At 38.3% G+C, this 19,789-nt stretch overlaps 2 protein-coding genes across 2 annotated transcripts; both read right to left on the reverse strand.

Moving 5' to 3' along the window:
- Positions 1-610: 610 nt before the first annotated feature.
- On the reverse strand, positions 611-9,031 carry LOC144043832 (phosphoglucomutase-1-like). The gene is made up of 11 exons (XM_077557840.1): positions 8,665-9,031; positions 7,050-7,212; positions 6,740-6,886; positions 6,524-6,649; positions 4,800-4,990; positions 4,498-4,652; positions 3,120-3,235; positions 2,907-3,042; positions 2,259-2,442; positions 2,031-2,159; positions 611-840 (listed from the first exon to the last, which is right to left on the reverse strand). The coding sequence occupies exons 1-11, from the start codon at positions 8,920-8,922 to the stop codon at positions 751-753; spliced, it is 1,695 nt and encodes a 564-aa protein (XP_077413966.1). The 5' UTR covers positions 8,923-9,031; the 3' UTR covers positions 611-750.
- Positions 9,032-10,184: 1,153 nt separating this feature from the next.
- LOC144044557 (angiopoietin-related protein 3-like) lies at positions 10,185-18,547 on the reverse strand. The gene is made up of 7 exons (XM_077559045.1): positions 17,981-18,547; positions 15,320-15,430; positions 13,798-13,918; positions 13,425-13,538; positions 12,793-12,888; positions 10,901-11,173; positions 10,185-10,821 (listed from the first exon to the last, which is right to left on the reverse strand). The coding sequence occupies exons 1-7, from the start codon at positions 18,482-18,484 to the stop codon at positions 10,598-10,600; spliced, it is 1,443 nt and encodes a 480-aa protein (XP_077415171.1). The 5' UTR covers positions 18,485-18,547; the 3' UTR covers positions 10,185-10,597.
- Between the last annotated feature and the right edge of the window lie 1,242 nt (positions 18,548-19,789).

Consider the following 19,789-nt stretch of genomic DNA (forward strand, 5'->3'; position numbering starts at 1 on the left):
TGCGCTGTGGCATTGGCTGTGAGTCCTGGAAGCCCAGGCTTTCTTGATGCTTGCAGTCAGCTCTTTGTTTTTGGGTCTGGTGACCCTCATTTTCCTCTTGATAGTACTGTATTACCAGAGGAAAACAAATGCCACAATATACTAAAACCATGGAATACAGAAATAATTACAGTCACTGGAGAAAGGAATCTATTAACATAGTTGTAAAAAACAACAACATCTGTACATCCCGTTATAAAGTAGGATGGTGGTGTGAGACTTGTATTGTTGGCATACAGCCTAATATACAACAATACTAACTCAAATTAAGTTTTATTGTTATCTATGATTTTCTGGAACTATCACCTGCTATGTGATGCGGTGTTTATGTATGCATAAGCAAGACAGCTTTTCATCCCTCAGCAGTCATCAATTTCACTCCAATTTGCAGACGTCATTCACTGATGAGTTCCAATTTTCCAGTATGAAGCGTTATGGATGATCATGTGATACTATTTCACAAAAACAAATTACACATTGATAGATAAGGACAATAAAACAGATGAAGCAGAATGAAAAATGATGTGGAAAAAAACTTAACTAGCAAAAAAAAAAAAAAGGAAGCAAGTCATAAATCAAAAATAAAAAGCTTTTTAATGTGGCACAGTCACGTGCAATGATGATACAGTTGCCTCAAATTCAAAGACATGTGTTGGATAAAAAGTTGAAATATAAAGTTCATATTTTAAATAAAAGCAACTGCGACTTTGGTTATGTGATGACTGATGGACCGGTTCGACCAGTCCTGTGATGGAGCTGGGAAATCTTGAGAGCGATTGTGGCTAGCGGTGCCAGCACCACCTGTCCCACAAAAACAACATATGGTCAGAGTAGAAAATGATATGACAAAAAAAAGTCTACGTCACAAAGTTGCATTATTATAAAATGCAGATGAACTCATTCACTGCCATTGATGGCTAAAAACGTCCAAAATTAATTTGAACTATTTCTATTAGTTAAACATTTTCCCCCTTTTTTGTTAAGAGTATGAAAAGCTAGAATTTATTTTATTGTACATTTAGGACAGATATAAAATTTGTGATTAATCGTGAATTAACTAGTAAAGTCATGTGATTAATTACGATTCCAATTTTAATCATCTGACGCCCCAAAACTGTAATCTTTTCTTCTTCTGTTTTTTAATTCATTTACTGCGATTGACCGCTATAAACGTCGAAAATTCATTTGAACTATTTCTATTAGTTTAAATGTTTTCCACTTTTGTTAATAAGAGTATGAAAACCTTGAATTTTTTTAATTGTACATTTAGAACAGATATAAAGTTTGCGTTTAATCGTGAGTTAACTAGTGAAGTCATACGATTAATTACAATTAAAAATTGTAATTGCCTGTTGCCCTTAATTTTTTATATATTTTTAATGAATTTATGGCAGTGAATGAGTTCATATTAAATACATTTTGAGGAAGTATACTATTCCAAAATATCCTTGTATTCTGGCATATTGTAGAGCAGGGGTGTCCAAATTATGGCGCGGGGGGGCTATTTGTAGCCCACCATCCACTTTTGCGGCCACGGCGTATACTCAAAATGAGGGAAAGTGTCGAACAAATAGATGCCACTACTACTAATAAATTGGTTTATATATTGTAGATATGTTTTTTAGATTATGCAAAGATAAGAATAAACAATTTATGACTGAATAATAACAATGTGGTGCAGGTATTCAATTTGAGAAGCAAAATCATTTCCTCTACTTTCTGCTCTGTGTCAAAGTCTGATCAGAAAGCGGTTACGTTGCAGTTTTTCCAAAAATAACTAGAAAATATAAATAATAAATAATTGTTTGCTTGCTTGATTTCAGTGTGTTTAATACATTCAAGACAAAGTATTTCTGATTTTTTTCTGTATGTGGCCAGAAGATGAAAAAGTTTGGACACCCAGCATTCTAACACTACAATCTTAAAACATTGGAAACAAATAATTATATATTTGAAATGATTTTGTGTAAGTTGGTTTTATGCATATTTACCTGTGTTTCCTGAAAGACATCTTCCTTCTCATAGCTTTCCAAGTAAATTCGAACTGTGGCCCCGCCACTACATGTACCACTCAGTCTGTAGATGATTCGAGAGCCATCAGAGAAGATTATCCGCAGACCCTACAGAGGAAATGTCAATTTACAGACATTTCGACTGTGTTGACACAACATACAGCACAGTATATTTAAATGTAATGCAGTATTTGTGATACACAGCACCTGGTTCCGCGTGATACTGCTGTCAACTGGGTCTGTGTATTCAAAATTGTCCGCCTTTTCCACTTGGTAGATTTTGTCTTCCACTGCAAATCGTCGCTTCACAAAGGACTTGTCTGCAATCATGATCTCCAGATCTTCCATCATTTCACAGGCTGCATCAATGTCTACGTTCTCATAGTCATATCTGGAGCAAACAAAACAAAACAAAAAAGGATTGTATTCTAATGTAATATCCAGCATCTTCAGAAGTGTTTCTCTTGAATTTAGAACGTTAAACTACACTGCTACATTACATGCACAAAGACTGTTAGATCGTGCATGTGCATGTGACACCCACTAGATGGCAGTAATGCTCAGCAAAAAAAAAAAGTTTTTCCCTTCCAAATCTGGTTTGACCAATCTGTAATATACACCGCTTGTCCTCATTAAGGTCATGTGTAATTTGGAGGCTATCCCATCTGATTTCAGGCGAGAGGCGGTTACACCTCGTGCTGGTCTCCACATAAACATAATACATTCACACATGCAGAGATTTCAATGAACCTAACATAGCAAATGATTTTGCTATCTCTCACTTTTGATTCATTTAATGACAGAAGGTCTAAATGTGGCAGTCCCTGAACTCGGCTGCTTTTGGCCACATCAGACCTGGTGAAGTAGTTTCTTCCATATTTTAGCCAGTGGTATTTAAGTATATCTTCCACACTTTGCCTTCTTGTAGCAAGGATGGACAGCCACGCCAGCGCAGCCCAAATCCCATCCTTCTCCCGAATATGGTCTCCACCTGAAACATGATATGGGACAAAGGAATCATACACTAAAAAATACTAAGAATATGTCATAACAAGGCTGAAGAATTACTTGTTCCAAAGCTTTCTTCTCCACACAAAGACAGTCTTCCAGCATCCATTAGGTTTCCAAAGAACTTCCACCCATTGGGAGTTTCATATAGCTCTATTTTTGTTGCCTTGGCTACTCTGCAAGAAATACAGAAATAGAAATTATTTGAAGCACACACAGATAGAATTGAGACTGAAGCAAAACCACAAAACTTGAGAAATACATTTTAAGGTCATCTAAGGTTATCTAAAGATAGTCAAAGCTAGCCAAGCTTTAGCTCATTGGTTTTAATATACAATGGAACCTCTTCGGTCGAACACCAATCCCAGTCCCATAAAATGATGGAAATGTATGCCGGCGATAGAGTCTGAGTGTCTGGGCTGCATCCAAGTATTCCACAAAAAAACTATTAAAAAAAGTACAACTAATCCAATCATTTCAGTATTTATTGATAATTGTTCAAAATATTACAAATTCTTAGAATGTCTAGATGAGCAATGAGTCATGAAGTCTGATTTCTTGAGCACTGCAACTCATCTGTGCATTCATGACATGGCAGGGCGCTCCAGTACTATAAAAACAACAACAACCCGTCTCCGTTTTTTCTTTAAACTGTCTGTTCTTGTTCCCAACCTTTCTCTTCATATCAAGTCTTGAAAAAGTCACTACAGAATTAGGTTTCACCAAAAGCTGTCAGGAGTCTGAGTTGTGGTAGCCCATGAGTGTTTACAAACAAACAAACAAACAAACAAACAAACAAACAAACAACTGTGTGGGTCACAAAATACCATCCCGTGGGCTGCAAATGGCCCCCAGGCCACAAGTTTGAGACCCCTGGTATATAAAGTGTTTATATAACAATATTAAAGCTGTATAAAGTTAAACAATGTTGATAGAAAAATATTCAAAGACTAAAGCACTCTTTGTGGAAGTTTTTCCTTCTTCTAAAAGGTATAGGAAATAATCAAAAAGCCAAAGAAAAAGCCAGACTCACATGAAGGGCCCTATTTTTGGGCCCAACACAAGTCTGGCACAAAGCGTCTAAGTGCGCGTATGGGTGGAGCTTTCTTTTCTTTGGTATTTTGTTAGACTTTGCAAAGGTGAAATTGAGCGTAAGGGAGCTTTTGCGCCATTGCGGGATGGAATGCAGCCGACTCGCGGCTAATCGAAGCGGGTCCCCCTGTTCCCATTAAAAATCATCACGGTGGAAGTATACACATGCTTTGACATTGCGGAAGCAGAATTTGACTCATTAGGGTCTGAGAGATGAAATTGGTGTGCGCAAATGCATTCAATCTGTTCTCTCCTGAAAATGTGGGTCAAATTTTGTATAACTTTGTAGCATTCAACTCAAAAAGGCTCTACTGTAATCAACACATTACCAGGCCAAACATTTTACCTGTCTAAGGCTGCACTTGTGGGCATGCTGCGGGCGAAGCCCCTCACTCCTCGGTGCTGAAAGTATGGGATGCAAAAGATGTTGTCAGCAATCACGGCCACAGAGTCAGACGGGGTGACAAAGAGGCCGTGCTTCCCGAGGATCATGTTTCGATCCTACAGAGCCAATGAGTAGACAGAAAGAATGAGTAAAGAGCTCCGGTTCACATTAATTCTAGTCACAGATGTCTGATTTATTTTAATTGCGAAACACAACAATTTGCTTCTATTGTTTTCTTAACATCTAAATGTAGGGGCACACACCCCATCACCATCAAATGCAGCGGCAAAGTCCTGCTCTCCATCCCGCATGCTGTCAACCAGGTCTGCGGCGTAGATGAGGTTCGGATCGGGATGTTGACCTCCAAAGTCCTCCATTGGGACACAATTAACGGCAGAATTGGCAGGACAGCCCAACTCCTCGCACAGAATACGCTTCACATATGGACCAGCCACTACAGTGGAAACAGGTGGGACACTATAAGACAAACATGAACCTGCGGGCGGCTTACCTGTTGTATGAAGTTGGACTGTGGACTTGAGCTTGAGAACATATACATTTATTGTAAGTCACAGAAAGCTGATGATAGATATTTTGGACAACTGAAAGAGGCTAACTCAGAGGTCTGCAACCTGCGGCTCTGGAGCCACATTTGGCTTTTTAGTCCCTCTCCTGTGGATCTCTAAAAAATAAAATAAAATACTAGAAATGACTTCTTCTTTTTTTTACATACTTATATTTATTTTTTAGATAAAACATTCTTTAAATGAATTAATGACTTAGATTTAAAATGAATAATTAAATATTCAAAAAAAAGACGAAAGGTAAATGAAAAAGTAAAAAAAAAACGACAACAAAAAACACCCTAAAAATGTCCTAAAAGGAAGAGGAAAAGTAGAAAATTACCATGAAATATCCATGAAATTGCCAAAAATATCAGAGAAATGAATAAAAAAAGGCAGAAAAAAAGTAACTATAAAATATCCAAAACAAGTCCTGAAAATTAAATGGCAGAAAATTGATGCAAAAAATAGCCACAAGATGTACAAAAAAAGGAAAAAGAGGCTGAAAATCACAATATGTCTATAAAATTGCCAGAAATGTAAGACATTTTACAGAAAGGCAGAAAAGCCTAAAAATATGTGAAAAACGAAGACTGGAATAATAAAATTTTTTTTTTTCAAAAAACGGAGGACGAAAGGTAGAAGAAAATGAATCTCAAACTATTGGATGCTACATCTTTTTCTGTTATAGTGCAGCTCTATAAACTCATTCATTGCCATTGACGGCTATAGACGTAAAAAATTCATTTGAACTATTTCTATTAGTTTAACATTTTTTCCACTTTTGCTAACAAGAGCATGAAAACAGATTTTTTTATTATACATTCAGAACAGATATAAAATTTGTGACTAATCGTTAGTTAACTAGTGAAGTCATGTGATTAATTACAATAAAAAAAATAATTATCGCTTGATGCCCCTAATTTTTGATTTTTTTTTTTAAATAATTTTTTTTATTTGTAATTAATCTCATGACTTCAATAGTTGACTCACGATTAATAACACATTATATATCTGTTATAAATGTAAAAAAAAATATTCTAGGTTTTCATAATGAATTTAATGAATTTTTTTTTAAAAGTAAACTAAGAGAAATAGTTCACATGAATTTTTGACGTCTATAGTCGTCAATGGCAGTGAATGAGTTAAGCGGCTGGGCCCACAGTACATCAGGCTAACACGATCACATAGTTTCATTCATCACAATGTTCAAATATTTTGTGGCTCCAGACATTTTTGGTTATTTATTTGGCCTAAAATGGCTCTTTTGACAGTAAAGGTTACTGACCACTGGTCTAATTGAATCTCTCAGGAAAAGAAGTGTGAACCTCATGCAAACAATGTGAACACGTGCTACGCTGGAGTCAAACAAGGATTTTACATGTTCGTTATCAGATAGTTTGACACCTAAACTACGTTTTCACCTCCATGCATGGCATCCAGTCTTATCGTGATGTGGTCCTCGCCGGATAGGAGCTCCTTCAGGGCAGCAAAGTCAAAGATATTCCTCATCAAGTTAGCATAGGACTCCACAGCATCCACTATTTCAACTTGAAATGACACGAAGGAGAAACTTTGAGTTTTGCTGGTTTTGTGCATCAAAATGTATATTTCTTCAATTTTGCTTTTGATTAAATTACCTGTGAAAGGTTTGAATTTATTCTCCAGATCAAATGTCTGTTTGCCCAGCGTCGTTAGATCCAGTCTGAGTCCGGGGCAGATGGCAAACTCTTCAATGGTTCTGCTGATCTGGTAGATCTTGTTGGTGACAGCATCATTGGCCGGTCCTTGATGAGGCATGAATGAGTGAATGTTTTTATTTTTTTCGTTTCAAACATCTCTATGCATCTCGTGGCAATACTGCGCCGTTGCCTTGTACAGTCTGGCTCAGTGACTCTGAGAACATTTTCTTGTCGGATACTATTACTTTTAACTGATGCTCCTGCATACCTCCATTTGCAGTGTTGAACTTGATGCCAAAGTCTCCATCGGGCCCCGCTGGATTGTGACTGGCAGTGAGGATGATGCCACCAATGGCTTTGAATTTCCTGATCACACAAGAGCAGGCCGGCGTGGACATTAATCCATGGTGACCAATGATGAGACAGCCCACCTGAGAAAATGTCACAGGTACATGTCATTGGGTGTTTTACTCGAATTGGTGTTAGCAGGCATAGCACTTTGGTGGATTTGATGTGTTTCTTGCTCCAAGAAGTAAAATTTCACTTCACCAATGTAAGTTGAGGCACTTGAAGAGCAGGTTGTGTCATTTGAGGGTGTATTTCACGCTTGTAAATTGCTTCAAGATTATTCCCTGAGCATGGAAAGTGAAGATTTACTGCAATGCAAAGATATAGCCGTCCTTTCATTTTCTATACTGTTTGCCTGTTTAGGTTTATGGGGCGCTGGTAACTACAACCTGAATTGATTGCATGATAATTGCAGGACACATGCAGAAAAATAACCTGACATTGACATTCACTCTGATTCTGAGAGAAAACTGAACCCTTACACCATTAGTTGACCTCATTCAAACATATTCAGTATTAAATTAATTGGAATACAATTATTATTAAATGTAATTATTACAATATAATGTTCTATGCAGCCCCACAAGTTTAAACACGACATTCTGATTATGTTTATGGAATATGAATTAAGCAGCAAAATCCACCCGTTTTTGTCCATCACAGGGGACGGCCATTTTGCCATTTGCTGTCCACTGTAAATGAGATCACAGTTGCTCAGGTAACGTCGACCAATCAAGACTCAGCTAGTGACGTCACATGACCGCACTCAGAAAACAGGTGAGCCGTGATTGGTCATCACTTGAGTCGTCGGGCACTGTGATGATGTCATTTTTTATCAACAGCAAGTGGCAAAATGGCCGCCCCCTGATATGGATAAAAACAGGTGGATTCTGCTGCTTAATTCATATTCCACAAACACAACCGTAATCAGAATGTTGTGGTTAGACAAGTGGGGGCACATATAACACGTAGCTTGAAGACTTGAGGGTTGTGATGCATCTAATTTTAGAAGCACTATTATGCACTGCCCTTATTGTCCTTCTTATTATTATTGTACTTTAAAGTCTGTGTACTGTTATACAGTACCTGTATTTGATTTGGAGAAAGTGATTTTAAAAATGTTATTTAAAAAAACAACAACACAATTCTATGAGGTTTTAGATATCTTAAAAAACGAAAGCTAATACTAAAACTAATCTAAACAAAAATAAAATTAAGCTTTTTTGGGGGGGGGGACAAAAAAAAACTATGAAACCTCCTCTAACTAACTAACTAAATTTAAAAACAAAACTAAATATTAATAATAATAAATTAATAAATAATAATCAAATAATAAAAAAGCTGTATTGAAAATTCCAAAACTTTTATAACCCTAGTTAGAACAAAAACAATGAAAGACTTGTATAACTGGTATATGCTTAGCTGACACTGACATAATCTAAATCTAACACACATGCATACAAAATAACAATTCTAAGGATGCTCGCACTGTGCATGGAGAAATTAAGTAAATGAACACAGATGATGTCACTGACCCCGTTGGCAGCTGCCATCTGCACAATAACCTCAATGGCTGTTTGGTTAAAAAAGCGTCCATCTCCCCCCACCACCACTGCCGAACCCTGGCGGTCACGGAGGTCAATGGAGGAGAAGATACTCTGGATGAAGTTGTGCAGATAGTTCCTCCTGGACTGGAAGACATGGACCTTTCTCCTCAGACCGTTGGTACCAGGTCTCTGGTCAGGGTAAGGGGACGTCGGGACAGTCAGCACCCGCAAAGGACTGTTGTCCATCTTTGTTTGGAAAATTCGACCCAGTGCGGCGGCAGACCAAGATCGAGGAAAGCTGTTGTTTTGAGAGAACGTATTACAGGGACGCAACTGCTGGCTGAAATCTTGACTACTTCTATTATTTCCCCCGCAGTGTGCACAGTGGTTCTTACTGGACCCAAAATAACCTTTCAAACTAATGTGTGTGTGTATGCAGACGCGGGGCGAGTAACTGAAGACGCTCCTTCACACATGTGCAGGGAGATCACTGTCAAGCCATAAAGTTGTGTTTGGGTGTGTCTGTGGAAGCGAGCTGTTTGCTTCACAGCAAGGCTCACAGTAACGACATGCAAAACATGGATGGCATCTCACTTCTAAGGAGGAGCATTAGCATTGAAAGCGGCAATCACAATATCACTGCACAGAAATTGAAAGGAGATACAGAATATGGCGTCTACAGCGTATTAACAAAACACATTATCAACTCTAATAATAGATACAGCACAGTGGTTAGCACTGGTCCATTACAGCAAAAAGGAAGAACACAGTAATAGTGCAATTCAACTTAATGTGAGTTCGATAAAAAGGAAAATAAAGAGAATGGTTGCCAGTCTCAGTATAAACTCAGAATATGAGTCGGCAGATTGGATGCAAACACGCAAAAGTGTGTGGTCCAAGTACAAAGTACATTAAAAAGAAAGAACTGCACTGCCCTCTACTGTTTATTGACAGTACTGACAAGTGTTTGTTGCCAGAACAAGAGCTTCTTTTCCCCCCCCCCCATATGAGATAAAATACACCACATAATAAAAGCTACAGATCTAAATTATGATTCTATCAATATAATCAGTTAGGAATATCTTCACCAGAAGCTATATCAACATTAGGCGAAGTTGCCATTGCTAAGTTAAGTAATACAAATCACATCATCAGATACAATGGCAGACATATAGCACAAATTGGTTTGTAAAGCACTGGAACCCTGCTTATTGTATTATATTTTTCAATTCCACCATGGTAATTATAAGGAGCGTCAATTATTTGCCAATTTTGACCATTTCCCTTCATATTTATATACTTAAAAAAATTGGGCTAGGCTTTTAGCAACTCTCCTTCATTCATTTATGACGAACATGACTCTAAAGACATTCATAAATCAGTCATTTCTTCAGTGTTAAACCATTATCGATCTAATAAAAATAATTACACAGGGGGTACTCACTTTTGTCAATGTGACTCAAAGGGGATCATGTTTTAAATGGAAAATGATTTACTGAAGAGTAAAATACTTGGAAATTATTTATTTATTGCAATAAACTGACATTTTTTTCCCCGTTTGTTCTTTAATGTATGATCTAATTAACAGGCAGACATACAGCGAGAGAGAGAGAGAGAGAAATAGATAGATAGATAGATAGATAGATAGATAGATAGATAGATAGATAGATAGATAGATAGATAGAAATATACTGAAGGAAATATTCAAATTGTATGTTAAATATATATATATATATATTTAAAAAAAAAATCATCCTAGCAATTAGCATGTCTTGCGTTTCTTGACAGAACACTTGCCGGTGTTGCTTTAAACTTTTCTGTGACCAGTCCCACATTGAGCCAAGGCCTTCTGAAATGATGGCTGCCCACAAAAGTAAAGCTTTCCTGAAGAGGCCTCCGTACACTGTTTCCTGTTTCCTATTCACCGCTTGCGGTTGTTATTTGTGATGAAGCCACCTGTGTCAGATGACGACGAGGACGCATTGAAGGGATGGATGGATAGCTGCGTGAATCTAAGCAAGTAAGAAGCTTTTCGACCCGGCTTCAAATGGATGCCTCTTCGACGGTCCGAACGTCCCTTGTGTCTTGTGAGGAAATATCTTCCGTTCAAGTTGGTGTCTCCGCAGCTATTGAACCACCAACCACCTTAAGTTTCAAGAAATACAAATGAACCAAAAATATAGTTTAGCTGCCTTGATTTGTCAAGCGATGACATCAACTTTACCTGTGCAGTTGCGGGCACAGTTGGGGTCCCGGTTCTTGTCATTGTTCCTGTCCTTAGTGGAGAACATCATGCCCGTGTGGTTCTTCATGGGGTCGGTCAGATCTCCTGACAGTAGCTTGAGGTGAATAGTGTAGTTGCTCTCTGGACCGTCAAGGTCGCAAGTGTATTCGATGAAGCGCTTGTTCTGTTTCCAGTCTTCCAGATGGATGTGGAGGACTGAATTGCCCTGTGCGACCAGCGAGTGAATCTTCCTGAGACCCAGCCAAAACTCCCCTGGAAGAGACATGGTTGACCACAAATGAGAAGCACAGAAGGAAACATGAGAGGGCTAGTTACAACCACATAATTGCACAAACAAAGCAGCGACAGACTACTGCGAGACACACAGTAAGAAAATGACTTCAACATGTATCAAAATGACCACAACACTCTCAAGTATTTTGGAGTGGAATTAATTGATTAGCATAGCGGCTTTTAGGCATATACTTTACTTTAAAATCAACCCATAAAAAATGCTGGGTTGTTTTCCTACTCCACTCAATGGGTAGCTGTGGATTTTGAGCAGATTGGGTTGAGGATTGCACTTGGATGGACTGAAGAGCTCTGAAGCTGGCCGCCATTTTTGGATAGTTTTGTTGTGTACTAAAGTGTAAGTAAATTTTATTTAACATTCTTAGACAACGTTGATGGTGACTGAGAGTGCGTGAGGTATTAGAAATAAATAAATAAAAAACAAAACCCACACACCAAAATAAACTCTCTCCCACATAAAATAGTTATCTTTTCTCCGCAAACCCCCTTAATAAAACAAAAAGAAAAATGTAGTAAAAAAAAAAAGTCTCACTCACAAAATAAAAGAAGTGTTTCACTCAAAAAACTGAATTGTTGAATCAACTTAAACAATTGCTTCAATTGGTGACACACATTTGAATTAAGTTAACCCAAATATATGAGTTTAATGAAGAACTGATACCGGTAATTAATTAAACTTAAATAGGCTATTCGCTTTAAATAACTTAAATAATTGCTTCAATTGGTGACACACATTTAAATTTAATTAATCCAAATATATTAGTTTAATGAAAAACTGATAATTAATTAAATTTAAATATTCACTTTGGATTAACCTAATTCAATTGTGTGTTACCAATTGAAGCAATTATTTTAAGTTGGCTATTTTTCGAGTGTAAAAGTATTACGGCGTATTACTGCCACGCATAATTATTATTATTATTTTTTTTAGAGGGCGGGGGCAATAGTCAGAGAACAAATCTCGCAAATTTGCCACTTTATAAAGTGTTTAATTTGCGAGTTTATTAAGTGGTCTCCATCCCGCCTTTTTATTTGATGAACAAAGTCCCATTTACCACCAACAAATCCTCACATTAGACTATAGCGACCCTACGAGTTTTTTTCGCGCTAATTTTAAACTTTATGAAGTGGCAGATGTATGTGTGAGAAGTTTTTTTTTAGATGTGAGTTTTTTGTGTATGATAATAAGAATGCATTTCATTTACTGTATATGGCGCCTTATCTTTTGTTTTCGCATACTCTAAGCTCTTACAATGGATGCATTGTTTACGCACTCGCACATTCTAACTGGTGGCGGTAAACTACAGCCACAGCTGCCCTGGGGCAGGCTGACAGGCGTGGCTGCCAGTGTGCGCCTACGCCCCCCCGACCACCACCAAACATTTGCACCTGCCATACACCAGTGTGAGCGGCGTGTGTGACGTGTCTTTCCTAAGGACACAATGACACATGACTTGAAGAGAGCAGGAACTGAACCGCTGACCCTTGGGTTACTTGACAACAGCAATGAGAGGTAAATGTTATTTTGGCCTTTACAGCCTATCATATAAATCTTCAGTTTTTTTGTTTCTTTGACATACCGTGAAAATCTCCAAATCCATTTTCATATTTCTCCCAAGTTTGATCAAAGTTGACAGAGCCGTCCTTCCTTCGCTGGATGACCGTTGCTCCATGATCTAGAAGAAAGCCAATACAACAAATATAAAAAAGAAGTTTTTTTTTCATTTTGCTTTTGTACCAGCAGAGTTTAAAAAGAAAAAAAAATGGTGCATCTAAATAAATTAAAATACTGTGGAAAACTCAAGTTGCAATATATCAGTGGTTCAACTCAGAAAGTACTAATATAAAGACATATCATACAGATTCCATATAGATTCAATACACTTTAATTTTTTTTAAATATAATTTTGGCGGTGACAACACAATAAACATAAAATTCAAGAAATTTAAATATTATATAAGAAACATTGAATTATTTTTTTGAAATACCGAAATTATAATAATATGAGTAACAACTTTTTAGTTGAACAACAACAACAAAATAATCTGTGATAATCTACTTTATTGGGGTGCACCTGCTTGTGTGATATGTAAAGTAAGTAATCAGCATACTGTAGCACAGAGGAAGAAAGTGTGGAAGAATGAACCCCCCCCCCCCCCCCCATTTTTTTTTTTTGAAGTAACTAAAATGTGAAGCGAGACATTACTTTACCTGCACTCATGTCACAAAACACGTTGAAGGGCTCCGATCCATTCGGTCTGATGGCGTACACTTGACTGAATCTCTCACCTCTGTTGAATACTTCATTGCAGTCTGATGGGAGATCTTTTTAAAATGGAGCAAAACAAGCTTGAAATGAGTAGCGTTTAAAGTCGAATCATTTGCTCAGTAAGCCCTGCAGTTACTGTATGCCAGGCATCACTTCACCGTGTAGGTAAAAGACAAAAGTAGGGTTGATGTCTGAGAAATCTAACACGTTGATCTCACACACACACACAGTCAGACTGAATAAACACATTTCCTGACAGATAGCAATTCTAATATTCTATGAAGCTCCCATCCGACGCTGATACTGATATCTCACCCATATCTGCAGTTTTCTTGCTGGAGTCTGAGACCAGATAAGGGCTGAGTGTTGGTGTATCGCTGTTGAAGGATTCAAGCTTCCTTTCAATTGTGTCTTGGGCAAATGTGCTGGCTGTAAACTAGGAAACATTTTTTTTTATTATTATTTATATACACATAATACATCCACCTCAGTGTTGAAACTAAAACACATTTAGTTGCAAATTCTCGAAGAACCAGGAAATGAGCAGTATGAACATATCTGTCTTTACCAGAGCTGGGCATTCTCTCAATATTGACGGAAGTTCCAGTAAAGCATCAATGATGGACGCCCGTTTTGTTGACGATTAACGAATGATGGGAATCTTAGAAAAAAATAATAGACTAAGCATTGCTGAAAGTAGGTTTTGTCCATCAGTGTAATCAATAACCAGAGTCAGTACCAACGGACCATAAATATAAACACTAGATGTCTCATCACGTGATCAGCAACGTGACCATTGGTCGGCCATCTTGGGACAGGCGACTATCTGGTTTGCTGAGCTGCAGTCAGTAAAATGGATGATTTACTCGAATACTCGTAACTCGCTGAATTCTTGACGGATTTAAAAACAGATTGGTTTGTTCCAAACCTTATTAACATGGCTATGATTCAGGCTGAATTTTCATTTTATTTTTTCACTTTTTTAAAACCACGTAATAGTTGTTTGTATCATCTCTTGTGTCATATCTAACAGCAAAAATGAAAATCGGTTGAGAATTTGGGAGAGTTGAGCAATCTACGCTTTTTTTTTTAAGTCCGTGCTCCATTGACTGTACGTAATGTTATGAGTGATCGAGCAGCCTTGTCCCAAGATGGCTGCCCTGTGCTCACGTTTCCTCCCATTGGCTCACAGCGCGGACGAGACATCTAGTGTTCATATCTATGGTTAAAATAAGATTGACGGATTGACGATTACAGTTTAGTTCAGCTTGAAATATTGATGGATTGACGATGATGAATGTGTGTCCTGACTGTTGACGCGTATCGAATGACGGACGCTCAAAATTCATTGACGCGCCCATCTCTGGTCTTTACAAAGAAAGTAATCATCAGGTTTTATTGACAGTTTTTCCATTGTCACAACACAGCATCCTAATGTGGGGTGTTTCCAATACTTAGTCTCAGAAAAATGCAGTGCATTTATAACCCAACGTAAACTACGAGCACAATAATAAATCTTTCTGACAGTATCAATAAAACTGAGCATTCTTATTTTTGTAAAAGCAAAATGCTTCAGAAATGCTTTGGCTAGTGCAGGTACAAAAATTACAATACAAATATTAAAAGCAATGTTAACGTTGCTTCAAATGTTACTACAATTGCAAGCGAGTACTTTTGATACTGTTGGGATATTCAAGATGAGGACAGCTACTTCATCACTGCTGCCTTTGTGTAAATCCTGAACCAAGAATCACTTCAGGTTCTTTCTAATATGTGCGTGATTTGGACATTTCAGGGCAATTCCTTTGTTAAAATAAATAAATAAATATTCCACTACCTTTTCTTCCAGGCTCTTGATCTTAATCCTCTGGTAGTTGAGTTGATCACTTTGCTCCCTCACAGCCTTCAGTAGCTCTGTGATGCTTTGCTCCTGGGTGTTAATCACTCCCTGGTTGAAAGAAAGGAGTGAGTTAGGGAAGAGGGGCGGTGGGTAAGACCTGTTGTTCATACTAAAACATGACGGACAAAAACAGAAAATGTCGTCTGCACAAAAAAAAGAAAAATCAAAATGCATGAATCTGTGCGTACGCATGAAGACAAGCACGTTCCTTTCATACATCTCAATCAATGTGTGGAAATATGCAAATGAGTATAAACAGTGCCTGTCAGTGGGAACGATCACTGTGCATGATCAAAATAATCAGATTATCAAATCATGAGTCACCACCAAAAAAAGAGGAGCTTCACAAAATGTGAGCTGGAGACGCTGTTTACGATATTGAGGCCTGAAAAACGATTATTTTGAGCACAGTCCTCTGGAGTCAACAACATCCAATAAGGTGCTGAGCTACCACAGAAGCCGCCTGGATTATTAGCTGTGTTCAGCACTCTGCGCTTCCAAACCAGTGATGTGGGATTGGCGTGAGGTCAAACTCCTAGTTGGATGGACACTTCAATAGTAAAAATGCCCCTTACTACCACCATCAACAAAAAAACAAGAAACATTTTGTGGACATCTAATCCGCACATCTACTGAGCTTTGCATGCAACTGCACCCTTCACTGCCCAGCATCATCTCTACGACTGTCCAACAGGGGCACTTTAGTGTTCAATTAACCTACCGTGCCATGCTTGGGGGATGAAATCAGAGTACCTACAGAATAGCTACGTTGCAAGATCCACACAGGTTGGGTAGGTACCAGTGGGCCACCAAGCTAGCTAAGTTTGCAATTAAAATAAAACAAAAATATATTTGTAGTCAAATAACAAAATGGCAGTAAAACAGGAAAACTGTCCCTATAAAAGTTTTTACATAAAAATATATGAACATAAAACTTTTTTTAACAAAAAAACAAAACAAAAAAACCCTACAACTATTTTTAAAAAATGTAAGAAAAACTAAAAAACTATTTCTCCTGTCTTGAATTCTCATTTGCATTAATAAAAAATGTCAAAATTTCTTGTTTTTAACATAGCAGTTTATTATTTAACTGCAAATATGTTTTTGTTTTATATGAACTAGAAACTTAGCTGGCTTGGTGGCCCACTGGTAAGCACATACTGTACACATCACAGTTCAGCGGTCCAGGGTTCAAAGCTAGCCTCAAGCCTTCCTATGCGGAGCTTCCATATTCTCCTGGTCCCTCCGTGGGCATTCTCCAGGTACAGTGATACCTCGGAGTTTGAAGATAAGTCGTTCCTGCGAAGTGTTCAAAGTCCGAATTGTTCAACCTCCGAAACATGTTTTCCCATAGGAAATAATGTAAATGCAATTAATCCGTTCCCAAACTCCAAAAACTGAAAATTCACATTTTAATTTCTGTTTTATGTTTTTTACATTTACAGTATATTCCAGTATTTAAACAATAAAAATACCTTACCTGTTGTGGTGTGATGGCATCAGTGGATGATAAATGCTATGTTAGCTTTAGTTCAGTGCTGAGTTTGTGTATTTTACAATGGGCATATTGTGAAACTACTAAGCGGTCCTTGCGTGCGTTGTTTAACGTCAGGCACGTTGTTGAACAGCTAAGGGGGGTCCTCGTGCCAGTATTTACAGAAGTGGTCACGGTAGTTACAAGTGCGTGATAATCTCCTTCCTAATTCCACTGTGATTTGTAGCACTGTATGTTTTTCTTTGCTGCCACTGTTGTCTTTTTTTGGGCCCATGACGGAGAAAATTGTCGTGGAAAATCAAAATGCACTCGCGAGTATGGAGCACCTCCGGGAGTATTCACGATCTGAAATGAGCAGTGCATCGTCTCAACTACCGCAACGTGAACATTCGGCATTGCTCGGCTTCACTTGTTTACCCATTTTCAAGGTACGTTCGGCTTAGCTTGCTTTGCTTGGGTGTTCGAACTCCGCAAATTTGTTCAAACTGCGAGGCATCTTTTACTCAGATTTTTTGGTTGAAGTCCGAATTGTATGAGTTCTGAGACGTTCAAACTCAGAGGTTCCACTGTACTTCAGTTTCCTCCCAAAACATACAGTACATGGTTGGTTAATTGAACACTAAAATGCCCCTTGACATGGTAATGTGTATGTTTGATCATCTATGTGTTCCCTACAACTGTCTGGCAACCAGTTCTGGTTGTACCCCACAAATTTTGTTCATACATACTTAAATCAGATATTCAATTCAGGGCAAAGTAATAAAATTGACTGTAACAAAAGCAATTTAATTAGTTTATTCCAAAGTAAAAAGTAACTTGAATGTAACTTATTTATTTATTTTTGGTTGTGCCAAAATAAACATATTTGATTTATATAAAATTGAAAATGATGCTTTCAACCAAATCATGAATATAATTTGAGTGAAACTAAGAAATTTAGCTGTAACAAATTACAACATTTTTAAAAAGATTTTTGTTTAGTCCAGCGGATTGCTTTTAGGGCATAGCTGCTTTTTGATGACTGCAATTCAGCATCACACAAAGGTTTATGAAATCGGTCTGCTGAACTTCCTGGAAGAAGCAAGTGGAGGGCGAAACCTTACCCTAAGGCCAATGATCTCTCCCACTTGGTCGCCAGTCCACAAGCCCTGAGACAGACTCCTCAGCTTCTCTTCCAGGCCTTCCACTTTGCTCTGCATAGAGATCTTCTCCTGCATGATGGTGTCCACCTTGGAGCTGATTTTGACAGATATGCCCCTGATCTCTTCATTGTTAGCTTTCAAAACCACCGCCGTCTTCTTCAGCTCCTCTTCCTCCTCCTTGATTTCGCTGGCCAGCACAGAAAGTTGGTAGAATGACCGGTCGAAGATGTTGAGCTTTTGGAAGATATCATTGATCTGGTCCTTGGTCTTGTGCACAAAATCCCGAAGGCTCTGACCCAGCTGGAGGAGGCCGTTGGCCAGGAGACGCACGTCATCCAGAGCTGCAAAGTGCGAGCGGGTTTCAGAAGAAGCCACGGGCCCGGGGGTGGGCTGCTCCTCGTTGCCGCACAGGACAGGGAGACAGGCGCCAGCGAGAACAAATAAGTAGATCAGACTTGTTTTCATGTTGTTGTTCTGCTTATCCTACTGCTGACAGCCGTCTCCCTCCTGTGTGACTGGCTGAGGAGCCACAGGGGGAACATCATGAGCTTTATACACTGTCACAAGCATGTTAATGATTCACTTGGATCAGATCAATTCCTTTACTGTTTGGAGTTTCCTCTTTCTCTGTGTGCCAGCCTGGAAATTCAAACTGCTAACGGTCGTTTAATGTTCATCATTATCATATTCTAGCGTGCTACATATGTTGCACAGATGTGAGATTCAGTTTGGTTGGGGTTTATTGACTTCTGTTCCCTTTGGGCGGGCGATAAATAATCACCCAGCAGTAAATTTGGGTTGACTGCCACTCAGTGCAGTTGAAGTACACTCAAGCAAGATATTGAATCATCAGTTGCTTCTGATGCAGTGTCACCTGTGTGTCCTTGAAATTTCCCTCCATTGCACCATACCACGTCACCATTTTGTGAATGGATACATTAAGTTTCATTGACACTGACATTGAAGAAAGAGGCAGCTAAGTCCTGGTACACACAAGAATTTTTCAAATCTTCAAAGATTTTTGATCTGACAGACTCCACACCAGAGATGCCAAACCCAGGTCCAGAAAGTAAAAAACCCTGCCAGTTTGGCTTTAGCCACAGGTGCTCCTACTCAACCGGTCAGTAAACAGGATCCCTGCTAGTTCAATTGCACCTGTGAGTCCACACATACTTGTACGTAACGACAACTGTGGTTGGATTGTGTGTGGTCTGCTCCAGTTAGCTCAACAAAGAGCCACAAACGCAATAAGATTCTGTCCCACCATTGATCTCGAAACGCCCTCCAAGGCAGAAATCTCACGTGATCTCACAAAAATGAAGAAGAAAAGACACTTGCGGATATTTGTTGCTCAAGTGTTTCTGAAGAGGATCGGAGACGGGAGCTTTGACTTTCTATTTTGCGTTTTGATTTTAGTCTTGGCTTTTTTTTTTACTTTTGATTTTTTTATTGACTGTTTTTTTTTTACTGTGCGCTTTTATTGTTTTCTGTGTTGTGCACTTGAGGTTTATTTTATAAATGTAAAGTGCATTACAAATGGAATCTATTATTATTTTTATCAATATGTTGGCAAAGAAGACTTGCTTTGGGAAATACGTCTTGCTGTCTGGGGAATCCACTTTTTCACAAAAAAATAACCTCAGGTGTGGTGAATTTTGTTATATTCAACGCTGCTTCCTTGTTTGTCAGTCAGAGTGGTTCTTTGATGATGATTACATTCCATTTCGCGTCAGTCACATGACTCGAAAGTAGCACAAACTTATATACGAA

This window comes from Vanacampus margaritifer, chromosome 2, assembly GCF_051991255.1.
Source record: "Vanacampus margaritifer isolate UIUO_Vmar chromosome 2, RoL_Vmar_1.0, whole genome shotgun sequence".
In the NCBI taxonomy this organism is placed as follows: domain Eukaryota; kingdom Metazoa; phylum Chordata; class Actinopteri; order Syngnathiformes; family Syngnathidae; genus Vanacampus; species Vanacampus margaritifer.

What these genes read in the sequence shown, in the direction of transcription:
- LOC144043832 (XM_077557840.1), bottom strand. Translation starts at nt 8,922, where the DNA reads ATGGACAACAGTCCTTTGCGGGTGCTGACTGTCCCGACGTCCCCTTAC. An exon ending in AGATGGCAGCTGCCAACGGG is followed by an intron (nt 7,213 to 8,664) that starts GTCAGTGACATC and finishes ACATTTTCTCAG; the next exon opens with GTGGGCTGTCTCATCATTGG. An exon ending in GCAGTATCACGCGGAACCAG is followed by an intron (nt 2,160 to 2,258) that starts GTGCTGTGTATC and finishes TTTCCTCTGTAG; the next exon opens with GGTCTGCGGATAATCTTCTC.
- LOC144044557 (XM_077559045.1), bottom strand. Translation starts at nt 18,484, where the DNA reads ATGAAAACAAGTCTGATCTACTTATTTGTTCTCGCTGGCGCCTGTCTC. An exon ending in GAGAGATCATTGGCCTTAGG is followed by an intron (nt 15,431 to 17,980) that starts GTAAGGTTTCGC and finishes TCTTTCAACCAG; the next exon opens with GGAGTGATTAACACCCAGGA. An exon ending in GTTTTGTGACATGAGTGCAG is followed by an intron (nt 12,889 to 13,424) that starts GTAAAGTAATGT and finishes GCTTTCTTCTAG; the next exon opens with ATCATGGAGCAACGGTCATC.